Source organism: Hyperolius riggenbachi, chromosome 12 (assembly GCF_040937935.1).
Source record: "Hyperolius riggenbachi isolate aHypRig1 chromosome 12, aHypRig1.pri, whole genome shotgun sequence".
Taxonomy (NCBI): domain Eukaryota; kingdom Metazoa; phylum Chordata; class Amphibia; order Anura; family Hyperoliidae; genus Hyperolius; species Hyperolius riggenbachi.
Genome location: NC_090657.1, coordinates 177,378,992 through 177,404,220, shown reverse-complemented (window position 1 = coordinate 177,404,220; position 25,229 = coordinate 177,378,992). Strand labels below are relative to the sequence as shown.

The 25,229-nt window shown below is 43.4% G+C and overlaps 1 protein-coding gene across 3 annotated transcripts in view; it reads right to left on the bottom strand.

The window, feature by feature from the left end:
• The window catches only part of DIDO1 (death inducer-obliterator 1), a 112,555-nt gene that overhangs the window by 31,250 nt on the left and 56,076 nt on the right, over positions 1 to 25,229 (bottom strand). For all 3 annotated transcript variants that reach the window (XM_068262669.1, XM_068262671.1, XM_068262670.1), the window contains one exon: positions 20,463 to 20,682. In XM_068262669.1, coding sequence (XP_068118770.1) covers positions 20,463 to 20,682 — 220 coding nt within the window. The remainder of the gene's footprint in view (positions 1 to 20,462; positions 20,683 to 25,229) is intronic.

Below are 25,229 nucleotides of genomic sequence, written 5' to 3'. Positions count from 1 at the left end.
TCTTCAGGCATAGCAAGAAAAACAACAAAGTCATTTGTGTGCTTGGCACTGTACATACACCTCATCATGCCACCTCGGTTGTTCTTTAAAGAGAATCTGTATTGTTAAAATCGCACAAAAGTAAACATACCAGTGCGTTAGGGGACATCTCCTATTACCCTCTGTCACAATTTTGCCGCTCCCCGCCGCATTAAAAGTGGTTAAAAACAGTTTTAAAAAGTTTGTTTATAAACAAACAAAATGGCCACCAAAACAGGAAGTAGGTTGATGTACTGTATGTCCACACATAGAAAATACATCCATACACAAGCAGGCTGTATACAGCCTTCCTTTTGAATCTCAAGAGATCATTTGTGTGTTTCTTTCCCCCCTGAGGGGGGAGTGCATAGCAGAACCACAACACTGAAGAACTTGGCAGCCTTCCAGACACAGGCTGACAAGTCTGACAAGGGAAAGATACATTGATTTATTACAGAGACTGTGATAGCAGAAAGTGCTGCAGTAAGCCAGAACACATTAGAATAGCTTTTGGAACTTGTAGGATGATAAAAAACAGGATGCAATTTTTGTTACGGAGTCTCTTTAAGCAAGAAGTCCTCCCTCAGGATGACAGGGGTATTCTATTTAGACAAGTCAAAACTGAGGCCAGACAAGGTCTGTATTGGAGTAATGATGAGGTTGGTAGTCTTGGAACTTCATTTTTAAGCGATGGTTTACAGGACATACTTCAAACATTTCCCCTCATTCTTGCAGCTCTGCTGTCCTTATTACAAACACCACTAATGACTTCATGTGAACAGAATTTGCACATTCTCCCCATGTTGTAGGTTTATATTGCGTACGAGTGTGGTAGCGTTATGGACCTGCTTCCGCAACGGATAAAGACATGAAGACTTTTAGATGATCAGTAAGTTATGAAAACTAACAATGATACCAAATTAAGGCCTACGGTTTGCACACGGCAACTGAAGTATGCAAAAGGCTGGATTCTAATGCTTCTGAGGGATGGAATAAGAATCAGTCTTTGTAGACAAACCTAGAGCAAATTCAATTGCATTTAGAAGATAAAAGCTGCTACTGCTCTCAGGCCTTGTTCACATTGCGTTCCGCTCGCCTGTCTGTTTGCGGTGGGCTTTTTTTTCCAAATTCCCGGCGCTTCGGTGGGCGGTTTTTGTGGTTAGCGTTTTGGTAATCCACTCCCTGACGCAAGTCAGGAAGTGAGCTCTTTGATCCGGAAAAGAATACAATGTATTTATTCTTAAAAACGCGAACACAATTGCTCCACAAAGCGGTTTTGTGAGCGTTTTTTCAATACCTTCTACTGAGGCGAAATCGCCTCAAAAATGGCTCAAGCACTGCTTTACAAAGCAGAACGCAAACTCATATGTTAACTATCTCATACAGAATCATTGTCTAAGCGCTTTCAGGGCGATTTTGAAAAATTGCCCGCACTTAAATAACAAAAACGCCTGCAGTGTGAACAAGCCCTAATAGAGGAAAATTCTACCTGGAGATCGCTGGCTTTTTATGGTCTGTCACGACAGTTCAATTTTTTGTTCTAACCATCAAATGATGATGAAACTTAGTAACCAGTATATATATATATATAGATAGATAGATAGATAGATAGATAGATAGAGAGAGAGAGAGAGAGAGAGAGAGAGAGAGAGAGAGAGAGAGAGATCTGTGAGCCAGTGCCACATACACTTGCAGGGTACACCAAGCTATGAGTATGGGTTCTATACTACACCGTCACATGTAGTCTACATACATCTATGAAATCTACTCTAGGAATCTTGTACATACGGTACGCTTCGTAAAGGTTCTGGTAAATGGAGCACTGCGGGGCAAACAAACAATGGAACACACTCCGGGGCAAAAACAAAGTAGCTTAGCATTCCATGCGCCTTGCCTCTAGCTGCAGTTCATATTCATAGGCCATAAAAGACTAGGTTGAAACTTTGTTGCAATAATAGTTCTCAGTTCCAGACTGAAGACCACATGACGGCATAGGCTTCCAACAGTCCTAGCTCGCAGACATTACACTAATGCTGGATCCACACCATACAATTTTAAGGCGGATTTACATCCCTGATTATTTCCAGCATGTCCGATATAAGGATTGATCGATTTTATGAGAGATTTCCATAGAAACAAAGGTAATCGGTCATAAGATCAATCGATCCTCAGATCGGACATGCTATGTAATGGCTCAAACTTGTGACTTATGAGGAATTAAAGCATCCATCCTGAAGTTTACTGATTACTGAGGTCCTATTGCAGCAATTCAAGATTTTATCTATTCAGCAGGCAACATCAGAGTTCACAGTTTTTCCAGTGGAGCACCAACTTCCAAATGCTGTTATTGTCCCCACCACCAGGATGCGCCCCATCTGTCCTTCCTCCTCCCCCTAACCAGCTGCTCGGAATAATCAAGGTTTTACGTGACAACCGATAAGCAATCCATCAGTAAAGTGCCCATAAAGGTAACCTGAAACGAGATGCAAATGGAGGCTGCCATACTTTTGTTAAATGATCAAGCCTCCATATCCCTCTCCTTTCAGGTTTCCTTCAAAATAAATCAGATGTCTATTATAACCCTGTGTTCCATGTAACACTCAGTTGATCCTTGGTACTCTGACATTGAGGAGCATCAGATTGTCTGAGGTGTTAGAGAGTCCAGTTCAGCTCTTTGTAGTACTAACCAACCTACTGTACCAGAGGTATCACTACAAATCATGCCCCTTCCCCTTTAGCTAACACAAGTGTAGCCAGATCTGATTTGGTGGCGGTCATTGGATCAGAGGGAGGGGCAATGGAAGTTAAGGGCCCCTCTGCCCCCAGCTACAGTTGTGGGTTCTCCAGCAGTCATGAATCTGTGCTGTATGCAAACTCATTGGCCTCAATTCTGGTTGGGTTTTCAAACAAATTACCTCTTCCCTGTCCGGATTCGCCTGATCGGATCCGGACCGTATACTGTACAAACGGAACGTACGTTCCGCATAGCAATGCAAAGTCAATGCAGACGTTCACATGCGTACGTTCCGTACAGAACGGAGCCGGATCGGATCCGGACACTTTTCCAACATGTGCTATTTTTCGGGTCCGGATCATCCGGCCCACGCACCCGGACCGGAGCCTGACTGCACCATCCGGAAATAGAAACCAATGGGGAACGGAAAGCACAGAACACACTGGATACAAACACCTGACGGTCTACCCAACTTCCTATGTGTATTTTAGCGGCTATTTCGGATGGGGACACATGGGCCCAGCATTCCTGGAGTGGAGCAGCAGTGACTAACGTGCTGGAGCTGTTTGGCAGTATGTCGGAGGTGGAGGTGAGGCCTAAACAGCGGAGGAACCTGATTCTACAGGTGCACCTTCTGCTGACCAACAATTTTAATAGTAATTTCGTTATTTTTACCACACGGATCTGGATGGCAGCCTGATGCAAACGGACCGGATCCGGATCGGAACCGTACGGTTCTGATCCGGATCCGGTCCGTTTGCATGCCAAAACGTAAGTGTTAACGGGGCCTTACCGATCAGTTTAAAACCTGCCTGTACCTGAAGGTAAAGTTAATTTGTATGCATTTTGAAGTTTTAAGTGGAGTTCCTATTGCTGTTTGAGTGAGGTTTTTATAGGGGATGCCTATAAATATACTTTTATAAGGTTGCTACATAATCAAATACACAGTACCCTCCCCTCAAAAATAAACATCTTCCAAAGACTATCCTAACTTATGGAAGACAATTAACCTATTTTGGTTCCTGGACGTAGAAACTACGTCCAGGAACCATGCGCGCTACCGCGCGCTCCCGGCCCGCGGTTCGTTAGCCAGGCAATCAGTGAATCGGGCTATGGTGCCCGATCACTGATTCCTCTCCCCCGCTGAAAAAGCGACAGCTTCTCTCGGAAACTGCGCTTTTTCTGGCTGTTGCCTCCCCCATGCGTCACTCTAAGCGTATGTTACGCTTAGAGTGACGTCATGTAAACAAACTCATGGCCGCCATCTTGTGGCCAAAAAGTAAAACCACAACTAAAAGTAAAAAAAATTAAAATCAACACACAATTACATTATAAAACTATGGTTTACATCCCACCCTCCCAAAAATACCCAAATAAAATGTTTAATATAAAAAAAAACAACAACATTACAAGAATAAAAAAAAAAACATAAATATTTACCTGGGTTAAAGACTAAAGTACTATTATTTACTGCATGCATTCTGCAGAAATACCGCTCGTTCGGAAATGCAGAAAAATCTTTCAGAATGGCTAAAAGAGGAGGAAAATACCACATGAGGTATTTCACCAACAACAAAAACATTTACCTCCTATAGCTACCAGAATTGAGGCCAATTAGGTCTTGGTTTCTCTACCTACAGCCCTCACAATTTCCAGCTTCTCCAACTGATCACATTTCTTCCAGACTGTTCCGCCAGCCGCCTCTATTTCCAGATCTTGATTCATTCACCAGACTCTTTAGCACTGATCCTCTGAGGACATAGGCCCTTCTCATCTGTAGTGTTCCGCCTCAGGATCTTCAGTCTAAGGCCTCGCTATTGGAAATAGTAGTGACTCCAGAAAGTATTATGGAACTGCTGCTCGTTATATTTCAGAGATCATCTAACTATACCTCTGCAGCCTTACAAGGTCAACTGTAGGCAACCACGCACATATGGCCCAGAGGGCAAACTACAATAACTACTTTGTTAAAATCTTGCACTAGTGCTTCAGTTTGAGAATTGCTGGGTACTAAAATGTAACTGGGCTACAACTAGACAGTGCAAGGTGAAGAGAGATCTGCATGAGTGGGAGGAGCTCGTGTGGTGCCTTGTTAGGCTCTGTTCCCACTAGCACCAAAAACATACCCGCTCAGTAAGTGATCTGCAGCACAGCGGACATGAAAATGGTTCTAATGTTAAAGGATACTCGAAGTGACATGTGACATGATGAGATAGGCATGTGTATGTACAGTGCCTAGCACAAATAACTGTGGTGTTTTTTTTTCTTTCTCTGCCTGAAAGAGTTAAATATCAGGTATGCAAGTGGCTGATTCAGTTCTGACTCAGACAGGAAGTGACTACAGTGTGACCCTCACTGATAAGAAATTCCAACTATAAAACACTTTCCTAGCAGAAAATGGTTTCTGAGAGCAAGAAAGAGGTAAAAAAAAAAAAGGGGGGGGGGGAATTTCTTATCAGTGAGGGTCACACTGTAGTCACTTCCTGTCTGAGTCAGGACTGAGTCAGCCAATTGCATACCTGATATTTAACTCTTTCAGGCAGGTTATTTGTGTGCTAGGCACTGTACATACACGTCTATCTCATGTCACGTCAGTTAAGGTATCCTTTAAAAAATGGGGTCTGCTTCCACTTGAGTTCTCAAATGGATTCATTCGCTGCGTTGCAGTAAATAGAACGCAAAGTCCCAACCTGCTGCATTCATACCAGATAGCGTTTCCTATAGAAACCTGCCTATAAAATCTTCCCTTTGACCATGTGGTGTTTAAGCTATGACTACAGAGCCACGTTATGCTCCGACATGCGTAAGCTTGCAGATTCTGCTGTCCATGTCTGTCCAATAAATGTCGGCGTTTTATCAACGTATGCAGTAAAGCAGAGATTCCTTGATACATATCGTCGATGAGCGTCTGCATCCTCCGCTCCTGCATTGTGGAGACATTTGGGTGGTTGCAGCGGCCCTCTCTTTGCACTCTCCTAGACCTTTACTGATATACTTTAATGAACGATATCCATAATTTTCACAAAACATCAATATAAAATATACTTACGCTATCAAAGGAACAAAGCTATTCTGAGACAGGCAAAAGGGGCTCTGGACATTTGGGTGCACCATATGTTGCCATAGGCCGTAACAGGTATTAAGCCTATAGCAGTGTTCAGACAGTGATTTGGGCGCTGTCAAAAGACAAAGCCCAAATTAGTATAAAAACATTGCTATTCGGTTGCCAGCAAAAGCTGGAAGATGAATTACGTATTATGAGTGCATGGCGACCTGGAGGGGGAATAGTAATTAAAGAGAATCTGTATTGTTAAAATCGCACAAAAGTAAACATACCAGTGCGTTAGGGGACATCTATTACCCTCTGTCACAATTTCGCCGCTCCTCGCCGCATTAAAAGTGGTTAAAAACAGTTTTAAAAAGTTTGTTTATAAACAAACAAAATGGCCACCAAAACAGGAAGTAGGTTGATGTACAGTATGTCCACACATAGAAAATACATCCATACACAAGCAGGCTGTATACACCCTTCCTTTTGAATCTCAAGAGATCATTTGTGTGTTTCTTTCCCCCTGCAGTTCTCATGCACTGAAGTTTCAGGCTGCTCGTTTCTTCCTGCAAATAGCTTTGCCTGTGTCTAATTCTTCAGTATGTGAAAGCCCAGCCAGCTCAAAGGACGATTTATCCAGCTTGTAAAAGATGAGAGAAGCTGCCCTAATCTAAATAATACACAGGCAGTGTGCAAAGAGGGGCCTGGAAGGGGGAGTTCATAGCAGAACCACAACACTGAAGAACTTGGCAGCCTTCCAGACACAGGCCGACAAGTCTGACAGGGGAAAGATACATTGATTTATTACAGAGACTGTGATAGTACAAAGTGCTGCAGTAAGCCAGAACACATTAGAATAGCTTTTGAATCTTGTAGGATGATAAAAAACAGGATGCAATTTTTGTTACGGAGTCTCTTTAACGCCGCTGGGACTTGTGCAGGGGCAGGGTGAGACTGTTTTCAGTCTCACCCTGCCCCCAAATACCCTGGCGCCTTAATTGCAGCTATTCCTGCTAAAAGCAAACAGTTTCAGACTTGGATGTCTTTATGCTATAAAGTATAAAATGGAAGTTATACTTCACAATTCATTTCAAAGACACACATTGCCTCAGTTAGGGCCCGTTCACACCGAGGGCGTTTTGCGTTGTTTTGTTTTTTTGAGCACCAGCAATTTAAAAAAAAACACCCTAAAATCGCTTGTGCAATGAATACTTATGGGATAGTTCATATCAGCGCGTTTCGTCTACTTTCCGCTAAGCAAAGCATTGCATGTACCATTTTTAGGGCGTTTTTGCTACAATGGAAGGTATAGGAAAAGCGCAAAATGCTCACAAAATGACTTGCGTTTGCGCTTTTAAGACTAAATACACTGTATTTATACACTGTATTTATTATTTTCTGGGTCAAAGAGTGAAAAAATAGAATTGCTCTGCAAAGGAGCTTTGAAAAGCGATGTACACAAAATCGTAGCGCGCTGGTAAGGGGAAAATAAAAACCCTTACAAAAATCGCAAAAGGCGGCCATCTGCGATTTTAGATGTGAACAAAGCCTTAATGCATTAAGTTCTCACACTGCACATATAAGGGTCCAAATAGTTTAGTTCCAAAGACTGCCATGAAGAAATTAACATGCATTCCATTGTATTTAGTGGGGGCGTATCCTACCTAATAAAACCCTAATGTCCCTGCGTCCGTCCCTGTGACAGTGCTTTTTTGCACTGTGCATGTGCAGAGACAGATGCAGAGACACTGCGGAGAGCCGGAGGAGGACGGGGCCACAAGGGGCGTGCGTGCGATGGGAGCGCAGCAGGTGCGCGTGGTGGCATTAGTGACAGACCTAGCCCGTTTTTAAAGAGGCTAAGTCACTAGTAAATACACTAAAAGGCATCATGCAGCATATTCAGGCCTTAAGCTAAGTACACACGAGCTTGACAAATCATTTGTAATGAATGATCATCAACTTATGACTGACTTCTACCAAGTAAGCTTCCTAAACGGCATCTACCCGCAAACAATACTCAATCACATCTACCAACACGCTTGTTCTAGACAGCCGGAAGTGATGCGGTCGTACAGGCACATTACAGGAAGTAATGGAAGTGTTAGTTCTAGCAACTGTTCCAAAAGTAGAAGAAACAAAGAAAGGCCACCTGCAGAACTCGTTCATCATAGCTTAACAATTTGAGAAAAACATTACCATTCAAAGGCCCTAAAAAGAAAAGATAATTTGACCCGAAAACAACCACCGCTTTTTATGAATGCCTCGTTATGTAAATCCTGGTCTTGTGCAGGCGCAGTTCGTAGAAAGATCGTTCAGCATCTAACGACTTCTGTTTACTATCAAGCCCGATTATCAACCCAAAATATCTAACAAGTTGGATTGGTAAACATGACCAAAAATCGTTATTTATCGGTACCTTTTGAGGTCAGGCACTGTAAACTGTGATTTAGGTTTTGTTTCAAATACATTTTTTTTTACGTGTGCTTAACTTTACTTTGCGGGGGGTGGGGCTGCTTTATTTGGCTGCTAAAGGGTTAAGGTACCTAGAAATTTGGGCACATTGTGAAGCTGAAAACAGCTCACCCTGCTCCTGAAAAAGTCCCAGTGGCGTTAATTATTCCCCCTCCAGGCTGCCGTGGGTTAAGACTTAATTCACTGTTTTATCATAATTTGGGCTCAGTCTCTTGAAATAAGTCTCTCCCTCTCCAAATAATTGCCTGGCGCTATAGCTGTAATCCCCACTACGGTCTATGGTGGCACCTGGTGCGCCCAAATTTCCAAAGCAGTTTGTGCTCGACTCGCTGGGCCGCGCCTCTATAGCATCCAGAGGCTTCTCTCTTCTTAAGCAAGTACTTTTTTTTTAACCCAGAGGTTTGCCTGGGTTAAAAAATAGCACTCGGTAAAAGCTTTAGAATGAAGATCCTGAAGTTTTAAAGGGCTGTGTCCCATTCTTGCCAAATACAGGATTTCAGCTCAACAGTTTGGGGTCTCCACCTGTTTAATAAAACACCAAAATGTCTTCAGTGGGTGACAGGTCTGGATTGTATAAACTTTTCCCCAAGAGCTAGCTTAGATGGTTGCAGATGTTGCTCCAGGCCTCTGTATATCATTTGCCATTATTGGGGTCTTTGAAGATGTGCTTGCTATCCATGCCATGTGCAGTAATGCACCCATACAGGATATCAGCATATAGCTCAAGATAGTATGTGTGCAAAATCAGATGGTCCTTTTCTTCAGCCCAAAGAATGCAGTATCCATGATTCCCATAAGGACTTAGAAAATGTTAGTTTGTCAGATTAGGGGTTTCTCTTTGCTCCTCAAAAAAGCTTGGGTACAGACAAGGTGGCTGGGGTACTGGCCATGTTTACAAATGCTTTCTTCTTTCTATAGCAGTTTTAGCTTGCATTTCTGGATTACGTGATGAACGGTGTTTTCCCAAGTGTTCCTCAGCCTACTACAGTATCGGCTTTACTATAGCGCATCCTGTAGGCCCTAAGACCATGACCATCCAATAGAGGACCTTTAGCCCTGTGCCTTGTTCACGGATACCTCTCCAAACTTTTTGGTTCTTTAGTGATGTGTACTTCAGATGAATACCCAAATTCATTGCAATTGTCTGAAGAACAATTGTCTTCTTTCACCAGTGAAATATTTAAGTGTGGCGCATCTTTACGCCCGAGAAATGATGTCTCTCTGGATGTGTAGCAAGCATAATAAAGGCCTGTTGACAGCCCGATAGTGAGATATTCCATGAGTTTGGTTTTCTTTTAAAGACTTACAGACCTTTTTCCGTGTTTGTTGCCACTTTTGGGGAATGTGTTGCCAACATTAAAATCAGCATATATTTTTAATTTTAAAACACTTGCTATTTGCTATGCAATCTGTATTACTTTCAGTTTACTATAGATTTTAAATTACATTTTACACTGTATCCAACCTTTATAGGAGACGGGATTGTAGCTACAAGCTGATAGCGGGACGTTAAAACCGTATATACACAAGTAGATTCCCCAGCAGATTTTTGGGCATTTGGATTGTACTGTCAAATCAATATATACAAACGTACTATGCCCGATGTTCTCAGCAAGTTCCATCAGCTTCTGTTACTTATTGACTGGTCATTTGCTCACACATGGCGTGATATTTGCATAACTATTTATCGTCACAGGGCAGTATGGTGGTGGAGTGGTTAGTGCTCTCGCCTTGCAGCTCTGGGTCCCCGGTTAGTATTCCAACCAGGGCACTATCTGCACAGGGTTTTCATGTTCTCACCGTGTCTATGTGGGTTTCCTCTGGGCACTAGTTTCCTCCCACATCCCAAAAACATACAGATAAGTTAATTGGCTTCCCACAAAACTGTCCCTAGACTATGAAATATGCACTACACATACATACATAGATAGGACTGAGGTAGGGATTGGGCAGTGAGTGATTCTGATGGACAGTTAAGTGGCAACATACTTTGTACAGTGCTGCAGATGTTGGCGCTATATAAATACTACTACACTAGATGGTTTTCAGCTAAGAGGACTGCTTCTGATGCAAATGTCGTGAGTGTTCAGTGGTCCAATGCGTTGCCTAGAGATCTGAAACATCTGGACTGACGCATTGTTCTCCTTACCCCTTCATCCTCCCCCTCCATAGTATCAAAATGAGCCACTGCAGGTGTAAATGGTTAAGTTGTTAACGCGCTCTAACCAGTCCCAAAGGATCACGGAGTGGCTAATATATTGTAATCAGTAGTTATAGGATAAAAGTCTCTCTGATGTGTGATGCCTTCAGCGCTGCTCCAGACCACCACCATCCAATCTAAAGAAAAAGCTACACAGAGTAGTATTGACAGCAGTTTTAGGTTGGATGCCTTTTAAAGCCAGGAGCTTTAAAGCCTTTGGAAAGGAAGGGAGAGCCCATTCATGGTTTTGTTGTGATCTGACCAGCGCCCCAGTCGAGTAAGGGCAGTTCCACAGGTGTGGTAGCAGGGAGATTGGCTAGCAACACCATGCTATGTGTAGCTTTCTTCTTCTAAGGTACTTAGATTGGATGGTGGTTGTCTGGAGCAGCGTTTGAACAAAAGATCACTGTACTTAAAGTGTGTGTACACTCCCCCAGAGTCCAAATACATAACTGGGCAGTAATCTTACACATATCAATGTTTACAGCATTATAACAAGTGCTATCGCACCGCCTAGTTCTGCATAACCAAGTATGAAATGTGCTGGAATAACTAATCAGGGTCGTTTCTTTTATCCAAAAGACTGCTCCTTCTTGAAGGACTGTTAGGTGCCTTAAGGTCTTGGGAGCTTATCCTTGTAGACTTGTGAAGGTCAGATAGGTGTGATGTCACCAATTCCCTCTCCTTCACTGGCTGAATACACTCTATTGTATAGGGTGGTGGTACGTTTAATATTTTGAGAAAGGATAAAGAAGGGTTATTGGAATTCAAGTTTAAATGACACCACCATGCATTCCTAGCCCCATGTAGGTGCTCAATGGCAGCCCTACTTTTATTGCTGTAGAAGATACATAAATATCTTGTGCTATCACCTTAAAAGTACCTGATCAGGAGCATTTTTACCAACCATTCTCCTGCAGCGAAGCTGCAGGCAATGTCCTCAGAGGGTTCAGTCTGTGTCACATCCTCCTTTATCATGTGATGAGCAGCGACCACACTCACAGAACCTGCCAAGTCCGGACCAGGTTAGAAAAAGATGTTCAAATGATAGAGGCCCCGTTACACACGTTTGTGCACTTCAAATTTCTCCAAGGGTAGTTTTTGTGCCTAGAGAAAGGGTTTAATTCTTCTCCAAAGGCTGGCTAGTCAGGTGTAGAGAGACCTCTTTTGTAGGCATATTAGGTTGGGGGTCAAGGTCCAACATCATCATAAAATAGAACATGAGCAACCAAACTTTATGGTGAAGTGTTTGTGCCTGGAATTTCAGCTTTTACTCCAAGAACACCATCTGAAGTTACTACCAGCCACCCACTTAGTAGTGTGGTGATCTAATGTTACTTCTCCCAATTTAAGACATGATGGTAGGTTTGACCCCAGTGTGCAAAGACCAAGGTGGAGACACTAGACCAAGTTCCTTTGGTAATAGGGGCTCTCAGTGTAACTCACTGTGTATAAGCTCCTGTAATGCTGGCCTTTGCAGTGGGAAGGCAATTTCAGTGTAGAAGCTGCCTTGAAACAGGATAAGTGATCACCAAAACAGTTACATCTGCCAGTAGTACTTCCATCCAAACAAAATCCAGCAGTGTAGAGGCAATATCTTGTTTACATTATTCTGAACCTATTTTGTTTAACAAATTGTGGGGCTATATGCCTTCTATGCTGCTCTAGGTTATTAGTCTTTGGCAGGAAAGCAGTATTTCTAACCCAAAACCTTTCCTCTGTCCAGAACAGTGCTGGATTACATGCCAGATGCCGTGCCTTCTATGCTGTCTGAGTCATCAGACTAATAAGAGTATTCTGGCAAATTCCGATCCTTACCTCTGTATGACAGACATCTGAATTGCATGCCAGATGTGTGTTCTGTATCAACCGACAAAGATTATGTGGTTTCTATGCGGGTTTTGGTAATAAGAGTTTTATGACCCTCCCTTGTCCTCTACCACCACTAACCGTTATTACATTCCAGACTATGTGGTTTCTGTGCTGTCCAGGGCATCAGACTAGCAGAGCGGCATGGACAATTGAGATCCTCAGCTGTCTAACAGTTCCTATATGCCTTCTATACAGATCTGGATAATAAGTATAGGAGAGAGGTACAGCCCATTCATCATCCAGATCCTCACCTCACAGGCATATCCACCAAGGGAGCAGCTTAGGGCTAGGCCGAGGGGAAAGAGATGGGGACAACCTCTTACCCTGGGTGGCAAATCATGGCAGCCACATTTTAATCTGTAAAAGTCATCATGTGAGAAGTGGGGTGACTTTATGAGGGTTGGGGTGCCTCACCTGTATGCTGTATATAGCAATACAAGATTATATGTCAGATGTTTTAAAATATTGCCGTTGTTCCTTAAAGAGAACCCGAGGTGGGTTTGAAGAATATTATCTGCATACAGAGGCTGGATCTGCCTATACAGCCCAGCCTCTGTTGCTATGCCAAACCCCCCTAAGGTCCCCCTGCACTCTGCAATCCCTCATAAATCACAGCCAAGCTGCTGACAAACAGCTTGTCAGAGCTGGCTGTGTTTATCACTATAGTTTCAGTCTGCTGCTCTCCCCGCCTCCTGCAGAACTCCAGTCCCCGCCTGCATCCCTTCCCTCCCTGCTGATTGGAGGGAAGGGACGGGGGCAGGGACCGGAGCTATGCAGGAGGCGGGGGAGCAGCTGAGACTGACACTACAGATGTAAACACAGCCTCACAGCACAGCTGTGATTTATGAGGGATCGCAGAGTGCAGGGGGACCTTAGTGGGGTTTAAGATATCAACAGAGGCTGGGCTGTATAGGCAGATCCAGCCTCTGTATGCAGAGAACATTCTCAACACACACCTCGGGTTCTCTTTAAAGTCTAGCACAGATGAGTGGTATGGTCCATGTAGTTTTTTCTGTTTACATTAATCACACAGATAGCAGCATGGTATACAGAATTTCTCATTCGTCTATAGTTGAGCTGGATTATTTACAAGATTAAGTGGGTACTTTGCTGTATGGGACATTGATCTAGAACAGGAGGGTTTATGGCCCTGTACCGATCCTCACATTTGTATGCAACAATGTTTGATTATACTGTATGTCAATTGATGTGGATTCTATGCTGTCAACAGTCTAGCATATAAGTGGTATGGTCTATTCAATACAATAACATTTCTATAGTGCTTTTCTCCTATAGGACTCAAAACTCTTAGGCTCTCTCAGATTCAGTCGTTGGTAGTAGGATGAAGTATTTACACAACAAAAGTTATATTTCTGCAAATGTCAAACTGAACAGGTGGGTTTTCAGTCTGGATTTAAACATGTCCAGGGATGGAGCTGATCTGCTGAGGTAAGGGGTTCCAAAATGTAGGAGCAGCATGACAGAAGGCTCTGGGACCAAAAGTTTCCAAGTGAACTCTGGGTATGACTAGATTATTAGAACCTGTGGATCTGAGATTACAACGCAGCTGTAACATTTCTTTTATGTATCCAGGGACAAGATTATTTAGTGATTTAAATGTCAGTAGGCCAATCTTGAATAGAATCCTCCATTTTATAGGTAGCCAGTAAAGGGAGTGCAGGATTGGCATTATGTGGCAGTGACGGGGTTGGTTAAGTCTGGCAGCAGTATTCTGTATCAGCTCTAGGCAGTACAAGTCCTTTTTTGGAAGGCCAGTGTAGAGAGCATTGCAGTAGTCCAGTCGGGATGTAATGAAGGCATGGACTAAGGTTGTTCAGATCCTCATATCTGCCTGTGTTGGATTACATTCCATCTGATATGCTATCTATGCTACCTTGTGGTATGGCCTATTCAAACACTGACCGCTATATATGAAACAATACTGGATTATATGCCACATGATGTGGATTCTATGCCATCAACCTAGCATAGGAGAATGGTATGGTATATCCAGATCATTATCTGTGCTTGACAGCTGAATTATATGCCAGGTGACACAGTATCTTTGCTGCCTTGTAGTATGGCCCATACAACACTGCTGGATAATGTCAGATTCTGTGATGCTCTGGGTCATCAGTCAAACCAGACCTGTCTAGAATGGGTATGGCCAAAGGTGTAACGGTGAAAGGGGGGGGGAGGGGGAGGTAGGACCAGCAGCTCCTGCAACTGCAGATGGCCCAGAGGTGTGTTTGGAGGCCCCAAATACTAACATAACCAGGTGTTTTTGTAGCTACACGTTAGGAGTGTGCCAATTCTGATGGTCACACTCAATGTATTACCCTTGCTAGATATGCACTTATGCTGTGAGGGATGGAATGTGACCATTAAGGGGACCCCCTTCAAAGTTTTGCGGGGGGGGGGGGGGGGGGGGACTGATATGTAGGTATGCCCCTAAGTATATCTGTCTACAACACAACTGAATTCAATGCCAGATGAAGCAGGCTCTATGCTGCTCTGGATTACAGATCTAGTAAATGGCCCACTCAGATTTCATCTATACCGATGCTGGATTACATGCCAGATGCCAGAGATCTTAACAGCTCTTGGTTGCAAATAGCTGAAAGGGCTGCCAGGTCTGAGAAGTTAACTCCCCCTGCAACATCCCCCCCCCCCCCTAATCAATGCCTTCCATTTTCTGCTACAGATGGAGAAAGTAGAATACTGCCTGTAATTAACCCTTAAATAAAAAAGACGAGGTAAGTAAAGTTTTTTTTTTTTATATAAATGAGCCACATTTTTAAATTTGCTATTGAGCTGCCTTGGAAATTAAATAAGATGCTCGGTTCCCTTTATGGCAGCTCTACACACCGGATCATGTGGGTCTTCTAGCTTTTTTCATAGCCGGTCGATGTCAGTAGGTCATTGTATCGTGTCATCTAATAGTACTTCAGGGGATTCTAAGAATACCTATCTACACGTGAATTGTTTCACCGAAACGGCCTTTACCATCAGGGCGTACAGTAAAATCTGAAGAGTAACAAACCTTTACCTTTGTGTCTTCTGGTATGCTCAGGTCAGGAAGTGCACGGAAAGTGGTCACTCTAGAGCCTAGGTTCTCAACGTGTGGTACGCGTACCCCAGGGGGTACTTCTGATTGTTCCAGGGGGTACTTGGGCTTGATTTACTTAACCAAATATAACAAATTTCGAGTTTTAGATAATGATAAATCTTATTTAAACAACACCAAATTTGTAGTTTACCTAATTAAAAGCAATAGTAAATGCTTGGAAAATGTGTAGAATCAATTCTGTACTACAATTTAAATATATATTTGTAAGGGGTACTTGTGATAATGTTTACTATGCTAAGGGGTACTTGGTGAGCACAGGGTTTTAAAAGGGGTACACACCGATAAAATGTTGAGAAACACTGCTCTAGAGGACCGAAGAAGGACCTTCTGGTTCCTTCGCTTTTCCTGGCTGGGATGGAACTGAACGGCACAAACAAACTTTTTGTCCGGACGGCAGCACTTTAGTTTGAGAAGCCTTTTAAGTGTCTTAAAATTTCTCATGTTGAAAATGCAGTGTTGCAGCACTACAGCAGGTTCCGCCCATTGCAAACTGGGACCCGATAAACATCAATGCGCACCTGGACTCCCACATGGAGGTGGGGAGAGCCTAATATCCACCATCGCAATTTAAGAATAATAAGATAGTAATAGAAGTTATGGGTAATGACTGGTGGACAACCAGGGAGCAAATGTCACCTATTAAGTGTCAGATGTGACGGGATATTGGTGTAGTCCATTAAACATGCCAACCTCAGCTCCGCTTGTGATGGGGGAAGATGAAATCAAATTTACCCTCCAGTAATAAAATACTATATAGTGTGCAGGACCTCATATGCATTGCTTGCATTGGAAGCATGCCTGTATCTATAGTTACCTGTCCTTATTCCTAGCAGCCATGTTCCCATCCTTGCAGCTCTGTACTCGACCCTAGACGTCCAAGCTTCACTGTCTGCAACCTCCTCTTGTCCTGAGCAGCCATCTTGCCATCTCCCTTGTAGCTCTGTACTCGCTGCTAAAGGTCTAGGCTCCACTGGGGTTACATAACAGTGAAGCCTGGACCTCTACCAGCAAGTACAGAGCTGCAAGGGAGATGGGACACTGGTAGGTTTGGGCGTGTGTGTGTGTGGGGGGGTGTGTTAGGGGGGACCACACTGTCAACATGCAAGCTGATATCTACAGTCTGTTGGGGGAAAACAAAGCAGTGGTTAAGCAGTCTGTGGCGTGTATCGCTTGCGCTAGATAGACGTTCGGCAATGTACTTTATGGATCACCAACATCAGGAACAGTTTAGTAGTATTTCAATATTTCAAACACTGCTTCCTAATTAGCACGCAACACTTAATTTTTTTTTGGGAGGGGGTCAAGACTGGAGGCTTAAAGTGTATCCGAGGTGGCGCAGGGAGGGCAGATGGGACACAGAGACATGTACCCTGCTCTGTGACATGCCTCTTTGTCCCCTATGCACCGCTTTCCTGGCACGCACATTCATCCCTGAAAATGCCAACACGCAGCTTGTTGGCAATCTCGGGGTGAATTAGTGTCCCTTGCATGAGAGGAACTCCTGCAAAATGCCCACTAGGGGCCTTCCTAATGCCCCTTCCCCAGTTCTCATTGGCCAGCTCTGCCTCTCCCCTGCCTCCTTGCACTCTACAATGAGACACCCAGAGCAGAGCTTGCAAGGAAATCGAAACTACAGTATACTTGGCCACAGGAGCGGCTGTAATTGAGGCTACCCGATAAGGCTAGCCCCCCGGATCAGGTAGCATTGTCTTTGCCCATCTTGGATTCACTTTAAGGCTGTGAATTCACCACCGGCCAGCTGCTATGATGCAATGCTCAGCATGAGCAGTGGAGAGGAGGCTCCACACAGAGTCCCTCATGGGTGTGGTCAAGGCCTTGCTACGAAGTGACACGACGCTGGTAATCTGCCGCAGGATGGCTGTACTACGTGTCAAGCGCCGACATACGTGGGGTTACAAACGTTGCTATTCCGCTGCATTAAATGGGGTCTTGCACTTGCCAGCCTTCAGCTTTAAGATGTGCTGCTTGACTACAAAGATTTTTTTACATCAAGATTTTTACACTGCAGGTCAGAAGTGCATTATATAAGCTGAATTAAGTCCGGCCACACACTGGAGTATATAGTCACCTTCACACAACATGCCTCGCAGCTTTCATAGGCTTCTGGCTAAGAACTTTAGCATGGTGGATGCCGTGAATTCACTATTCTAATGGACACAATACACAGAGGATCTTCTAATTGGACAAAACGTCTAAATGAACACTGCCTACGTTATACCTCCTCACTGGTAACCATGAGGCAGCATTGTGTCGGTCACAGGATAAAACGGATATCACAAGAGTACTAGTACAGAACAGTGTGCATACAAACAGAATGTCACATGAGAGTGAGTGGGATTTTTCCTTTAATTCTCCATTTGGCAAAATCAACTTCAAAAAAAAAAAAAAAAAGTCCATCATCACTTACCTGAGAAGTCGTCCGGAACGGTTACAAGGAAAGATCTTCATTCAAGTCAGGTTAGGTTGCATGGAGAACACACATTTCGAATCATAAACAAACCAAGTAAATTACAAAGCCTGCAACCTACTCTGCCATCTAGTGGTGAAAATGTAAACTCATTGGTATTGGTCTTAAAGCACACCTGAACACAGAACTTCCTCTAGGATTTAAAATAAGCAAAAAAATAACCTTTAAAGAAAAAAATTCTTTGTTACAGCTTACAGAACTCCTGCAATAAATGTGCAGTGTGTCTACTTCCTGCTTTCACGGAAGCAGAGAAAGGGTTAACATCCTCTGTGTCCGCCGAGATTATAGACTGCAGAATTCCTGAACTGACACAGCTGAGAGATCAAATTACACTTGTCTAATTCCTCCTCATCTGTAAGTAATTACAAGATAAACTCTCTTAAATACACACACGGTGCATTTCTCGCTTTTTTTCCTTGTGTTCTGTGCAAGAGTTCAGGTCCACTTTAAAAGACTAAATGTGTGTAAGCCAGCCAAATACAGCAAGGATAACGGGTAACAAGGATAAAGTAGAAGAATAACAGCCACATTTCTAGTACTCGCTTTTAGATATGACAGAGCACAGAATAGATTATAGTGATTCGGTATTGAACACAAACTGTTAGGGCCTGAGGACGTTGAAAGCCGGGCGTATGCTACAGACAGCGGGTGGATGTGAGAGTAATGACAGTGACTGACCTGACAGACCACTAGCACCCCCCGCAGGGTTGGCGGTGCAGTTTCAGCAAGGTTGTCCAAATTAACGTTCAATGAACCAACCTTTATCTATACAAAGCCTTAGCGTCTCTTCTGGAGCACTTTAAAATTTGAAGAAAAACAATTTAAAGAGTACCTGCAACTTATAAGTTACTTACCTCAGTAAGGGGAGCCTCATGCCCCCTCCAGCACTGGGACCCTCTTAATCTTAATCCGCAAAGTCAAAGATTGCTTGTGACCGCACTCCGCTCTTTGTACAAGCGTAGTCACAATGTGCAGGAGCAAAGTATGGCCTGTGCAGTAGTTCGGAGCCGCTCATGCAAGGCTTCTTCCCCTGTACACCAGTGGCTCCGTGCTACTGCACAGGCACAAACCAACTGGCACCTATGCAATGCAGCCACACGTACAAGGAGGGAAGCATGGCTGCGAAGATAAGAAGGGTCCCGGCCTGGCATTAGAGGGGCCGTGGAGGATCAGGAAAGCCATCAAGAGGCTTTACCCTACTGATGTAAGTGTATAAGTTTTTTCTTAAAGAAAACCAGAGACGAGATTACCTAAACGTTTTATACATACCTGGGGCTTCCTCCAGCTCCATGCGCACGGATCGCTCCCATGCCGCCGTCCTTCGCTGCCTGCAGCTTCGGTACCGGGTCCTGTAACTTTAGTCTCTTGCGCAGACTGGCTGAAGTAACGGGACCTGGTACCGGTGATACAGAAGGCTGAGCACGGCGAGGGAACGATTGTGCGCATGTGGCTGGAGGAAGCCCCAGGCATGTATAAAACGTTTAGGTAATCTAGTCTCTGGTACACTTTAAATTACAGGTTCACAGCCTGTGTTCCCCAGTGCCAGTACTCATATCACGGCATTTGGAATTCTGGGCTTACATTGCACAGTAACTGATGGCTTCTGATGTGTGCCTTACCAATGCCCCAGAATAAGGCTTCACAGCTCCGCTTCTCTCGAGTTTTCATGGCTATGCTGTCCGCAGGCCATAACAATGCTGGTTCATACAAAAATTGCAGACATAACATGCAACTTGGGAGGACCACAGTACACATGGCCACTTAAAGACCAAGATGACCTTACTAAGGAGGTTAGATGTTAAACTGAACATGAGGTGTTGCTTATATCACTACCTGCACAATAGGCAGCACTTCCACCTTGTTAGCATTTTAAAGACAAGGGTTTTGTGAGCCCCACCTGGTTCCCGCACCACTGATCGTACATTAAAGAGGCAGAAGAAATGGCGTCTCCATGTGGTGGGGCAGCAGTATTGCAGCCGAATCCTGGGACCAGCTGGGGCTCAACACAACCCTTTTTAAATGTGGCAGGACTGCTTATCAGAAACACTTCAAGTTCAGTTTAAAGTTACAACAATACTAGAATATCATTACAAAAAGTTGTAATATGACATTGACCGGCAAATGAATTCACCTACACAAACCTTGCGGGATACATAGGAAAGCCTGGTCCTAACTGGTCAGCGTATGGAGGAGGGTCGTACCACATACCGGGCTTCTGTGATCAGGGACTCTCAGATGCTTTGCAGTTTCCACAACCAATAGCAGAACGTCGTGTGCTGCTACGTCTGGATCTCGGAAGACGTTTAAGTGCCCCAGCTACATACTTACCTCCACATCCGGAGTGGGCTTAGAACACCTATTTTGGTACTATCTTAGTACACCTTACTTGTACTGGTTACAAGACCCTATGCTAATAGGGATTAAAGAGTAACGTGCTGGTGTAATGCAGCCGATAGGTAGGTGTGTGCACTAGGGGTAATACTCCTAAGTGATACATACATTTGTAAAACAGTGTGGAGGAAATGGCAGTAGTCTTTTCTGGCTTTACTGATATGTAATTATGGTCGCTCTCCCAGGATGGTGTGCTGCTGCCACCCTCCTCCAATGGCTCGTCGCTGGACTCTTCCACCTTTGGGGTCAGTAGAGCAGCACTTTTGATGGCCTGACCGATGTTCTCCTGAGCTCCAGCTTTCGGTGGCAACGGTAGTTTTGTAGGAGCCTGTGGGAAACATACACAAAAATCAACAATTGAAATACTGGGGAGGGGCTCTGGGAGGTTACAACAAACATGCAGTGCTATACACCGATTTGACACTGCATAAAGTTTGCCATGACTACACAGAAGGTAGCTACATCACGTGTTATCCCTTTCCAATTCTAAGTTGTCCGATATTGGCCTTTGTCAGGCATAGTGTGACTTGAGGTACATACACACATCGGATTTGGGCAAATGACCCATCGTTTGGACGTCAAATCGGGCTTGTGTACAGTCTGTCTTCCGGCTAATAAGACCGGGCTTGAGCGATCAGCCAAGTGGATCGGCTCAAGTTCGGTCTTATCAGCTGAACGACAGACTGTACACACGCCCGATTTGACGTCCAAACGAACGGTCGTTTGCGCAAATCCTATAGGAAAACGTCTGCCACAAGGGACCCTGTTGCCGTTTAACCCATTAGCAGCTTCAATAGAATTTTCTCATTTGAGATAAGTGCACTACTTTTGACCTCAGTCCGCAGAACTTGTGCTGTAAATTCTTGGAAGGCTTTGATCTCTCCCTGATAACAGAAAATACAGAAACTGAAAGCAGAAGTCCTCTGTTATTGTCCTACGCTGTCCCCTATTGACAAGTGGCCATAAATACACATTACAGCAGTACTAATTAGAAGCCAGGAAATGTAACAAATAAGAAATAAAAAAATGTGCCTAAATAAATTGGAACATTTCCAAGCATCTAAATAAATTAACTGCTGAAGGGTTAAGTGTCAGTACCATGCTGTGCCGCATAATATATGCGGTGGGGATGGGAATGATCACTAAAGTGGATTAGAAATGAAGGGAAACTATATTGTTTGCTCTGCCACTGTCCAAAATATCAACACTATCATTATATTCCTGATCTGGTTAAACAAATCAACCATTTAACTATACTGCAGCATCTGAAACATAGGACCCTCCGGTGAAGGTATACTTAGCATAGTAAAGAGTAATTGGGCTTGCTGACATAAGTGATAATCCATCCTTGAAAGTCAACTAAACTCAAAACTGAACAATGCAAACTCAAAGTGGACCTGAACTTAGAACTTCCACACTGTTTCAAAAGATAAGCAACAGCATAATAACCTGTAAATAAAAACATTTTGTTACAGTCTACGTTGTAGACGGGCTAAACTCTCTTAATACATAAAGGGTGCATTTCCCTCTGTTTTGCTTCTGTCCTGTGCAAGAGTTCAGGTCCACTTTAAAGCAAAAATGTTTGTAGTATTACCTTTGGTGCTGAAGTTTATAAATGTAAAATCTCAGCATTTCATACATCTGATCAGTAGTGTTTAAAGTGTTTTAATCTGCAACACTGAGGCAGAATTTTAAACCTTCAATAAATACAAATCTTTGTACATTAATTGGGCCGTCTATGAACTGGCAATACAGCGAAATGCAGGGGCTAACTGCAGTGATAAAGGAAGCCACACAAAATCACCACGGAATGGCTTCAGGCAGGGGTACGTCACCAATAGCAGTGACTGACAAAAGGAAGTATCGGGCAACAGTCTCTCCCACATCTTCAACTTGTGATAAAAACTCAGATACAATGCAATTATGTGCATTTGAGATATATATATGTATATGTATATATATATATATATATATATATATATATATATATATATATATATATATATATATATATATATATATATATATATATATATATATATATATATATATATACATATATATATATATACATATATATATACATATATATATATATATATATATATATATATATATATATATATATATATATAAGCAATAACATGCAACAACACATTAAAGGTAAACTGACCTGAAAGGGATATAGAAGCTGCCATGTGTTCCCTTTTTAACAATGCACATTGCCTGGCAGTCCTGCGGATCCTCTGCCTCTATTACTTTTAGCTATAGACCCTGAACAAGCGCGTGCAGATCAGATAATGGACGGGCGTTTGACTGCATTTGCCTCATGCTTGTTTCAGGTGTGCGATTCGGGCACTACTAATGCATGAAAGATCAGCAGGACTGCCAGGCAACTGGTATTGTTTAAAGGGAAATACATATGACAGCCTATATATCCCTTTCACTTCAGTTGTCCTTTAAGCCATAGCTGCCAAAACAAAAAGCACAGTTTAAAAACAGATTCTAAATCATGAGATAAAACACGGTACAGGTAGTCCCCAGTTAACGAACGAGATAGGGACTGCACGTTCGTTCTCAACTTGAATCTGTTCTTAAGTCAGAACATTGTGCCATCTCTGTCCGATGTACCCCAGGTGCCCTCCTCTGTGTCACATCTGCCCTCTTTACCTGCTTATACAAGTATAAAAGCCATTTTTTCTTGGAATTTTTTAAAAAAAAAAAATCTTTATTTTCTCAAAAACTAAAAAAAGTACAATTTGAAAACATTTTTATGACTTGTTTCCATGGAAACACAGAATCCATGCCTTTCGAATCAGTGGGTCGTTCGTAAGTCGGGGACTACCTGTAACTAAATCTGAAGCACAAACTACACGATACGATTCTTTGTACGATTCGATTACGATTCTATTTACGATTCAATTAAATCCAACATGTCCGATCCTGATTCGATATTACAAAACAATAGCAATTCGAATTGAATCGAATCCCAATCGGACATGTAGGATTTAATTGGATCGTCAATAGAATCGTAATCGAATCGTACAAAGAATCGTATCGTGTAGATGGGGCTAAGGGAAGTTAGTTGAAAACTGACAGTTTGCACACTGAGTAACAATTATACAGGATGCTTCCAGCGTTGGCTGAAGCAGAACAACTGCCAACAGCAGCCCTATAATCTATACTTATCAAGTATCAATAATGATCAATGTCTCAAGCTGTAAACAGAAGTGTAGCCGGGGCATAGGCCTGAACGATTTATCGTTTTTAGACCGAAATCGCGATCACGGAAACGACGATTCCGTGATCGCGAACGTGGCGATTTCTCACGATTTCCCCCCCCCCCCCCCCCTGCTGTGCAGCAGTGTACCATTTCAGGCCGGCAGTCTATCTCCCGCTTGCCGCTCCGTAGCGGCGACTTAGCGGCTCTCACTATCTCCTTCCTTGTGGCCACCTCCACCGGCGCCCACGTCATCACCATCCGCCTTGCCTAGCATGTCATTGGCTGGGAGGGCGGGGGCGGCTGCTGCAGGCTCACACTCTTTTGCTCCGCCCAGCCTAATACCTCATCAGCTGGACGGACGGCAAACTCCCCCCACATGCTCTCGCTCTGTTTCCCTCCGCCTAGCCTAGCGCGTCATCAGCTGGGCGGGCGGCAGTACTGTCAGGCAAGAGTTCGTACATCAGATCAGACAGATCACGCTGACACCCTGTATGTACCTCATCCACTCTGTGTGTATGCAAGATAATGTGTGCTTGGCAGTGTGGGCACTGTGCACTTGCGCTGAGATGACTGTGAGCTGGACTTTCTGATTAGAATATATATATATATATATATATGTATATATATATATATATATATATTACTAATCACACAGTCCAGCTCACAGTCACATCAGCTCAAATGCACAGTGCCCACACTGCCAAGCACACATTATCTTGCATACACACAGAATATGCATAATAAATTCTATCTCATAAGCCAAATTGTGGTTCTGTTGTGTTAGGGCCTACTGCCAGTAGTCTTGCGGCAATCGCGTTGTGATCACGCGTTCCCTAATCTCCACCTTTTTTCTCTAGTCTCTCACCTAAATTCACATAATGCAGTAAGGTTTACAAACATGACACAGTGACATTATACCACCAATTTGATAGTATGATGTTATTTTCTGTCACTGCATGTTTGTAAATGTTGCTGTGTACATTGTGAATTTAGTGCTAAAGCTGGATTTGAAGAAAATCGTGAATCGAATCGAAATCGCAATTTTTGACAGAAATCGTGCGATTCAATCTTTTCCTAAAATCGTTCAGGCCTACCGGGGCATTCTCATATCTACATGTGAAAAGAGGAACCTCTCACTATCTGGCTGCATGCTTAACATTTATATAAAAGGTCTGTACACACGCTAGATTAAAGTCCGCACACACAAACTAGTGACATCGCTCAAGTAGTATTACCCAGCAAAAATGACAAGTAGTTTAGATGAGCAGGATATTCATAAACATATACAACTTCCAAATGAATATGTCGTCCAAATACTGCGCAAGCGAAAGTCACATTTCACGCTATATACCTGCATGCTCTTAAACAATGTTGTTTGAATTACATTGTACAGACCGGCCAATATCTGCCCAATAGTCATCTGACTTGATCCAGTGGTTCAGTGATCTGCAGACTTGGTTCTCCAGCTGTTAACCACTTTCCCCTCCACTACATTATATCTGCGTCAGCTGTGGCATCCTCCAAGCCACAGCCACGTAGATATACTGACCTGGCTGCAGCCCTGCTGTGCACGGTCGGGTGCTCTTTAGAGTGCACCCTCCGGCACTGTCAGCTGCAATACTAATTGGTGGAAGGGAACATGTTCCCTTTTG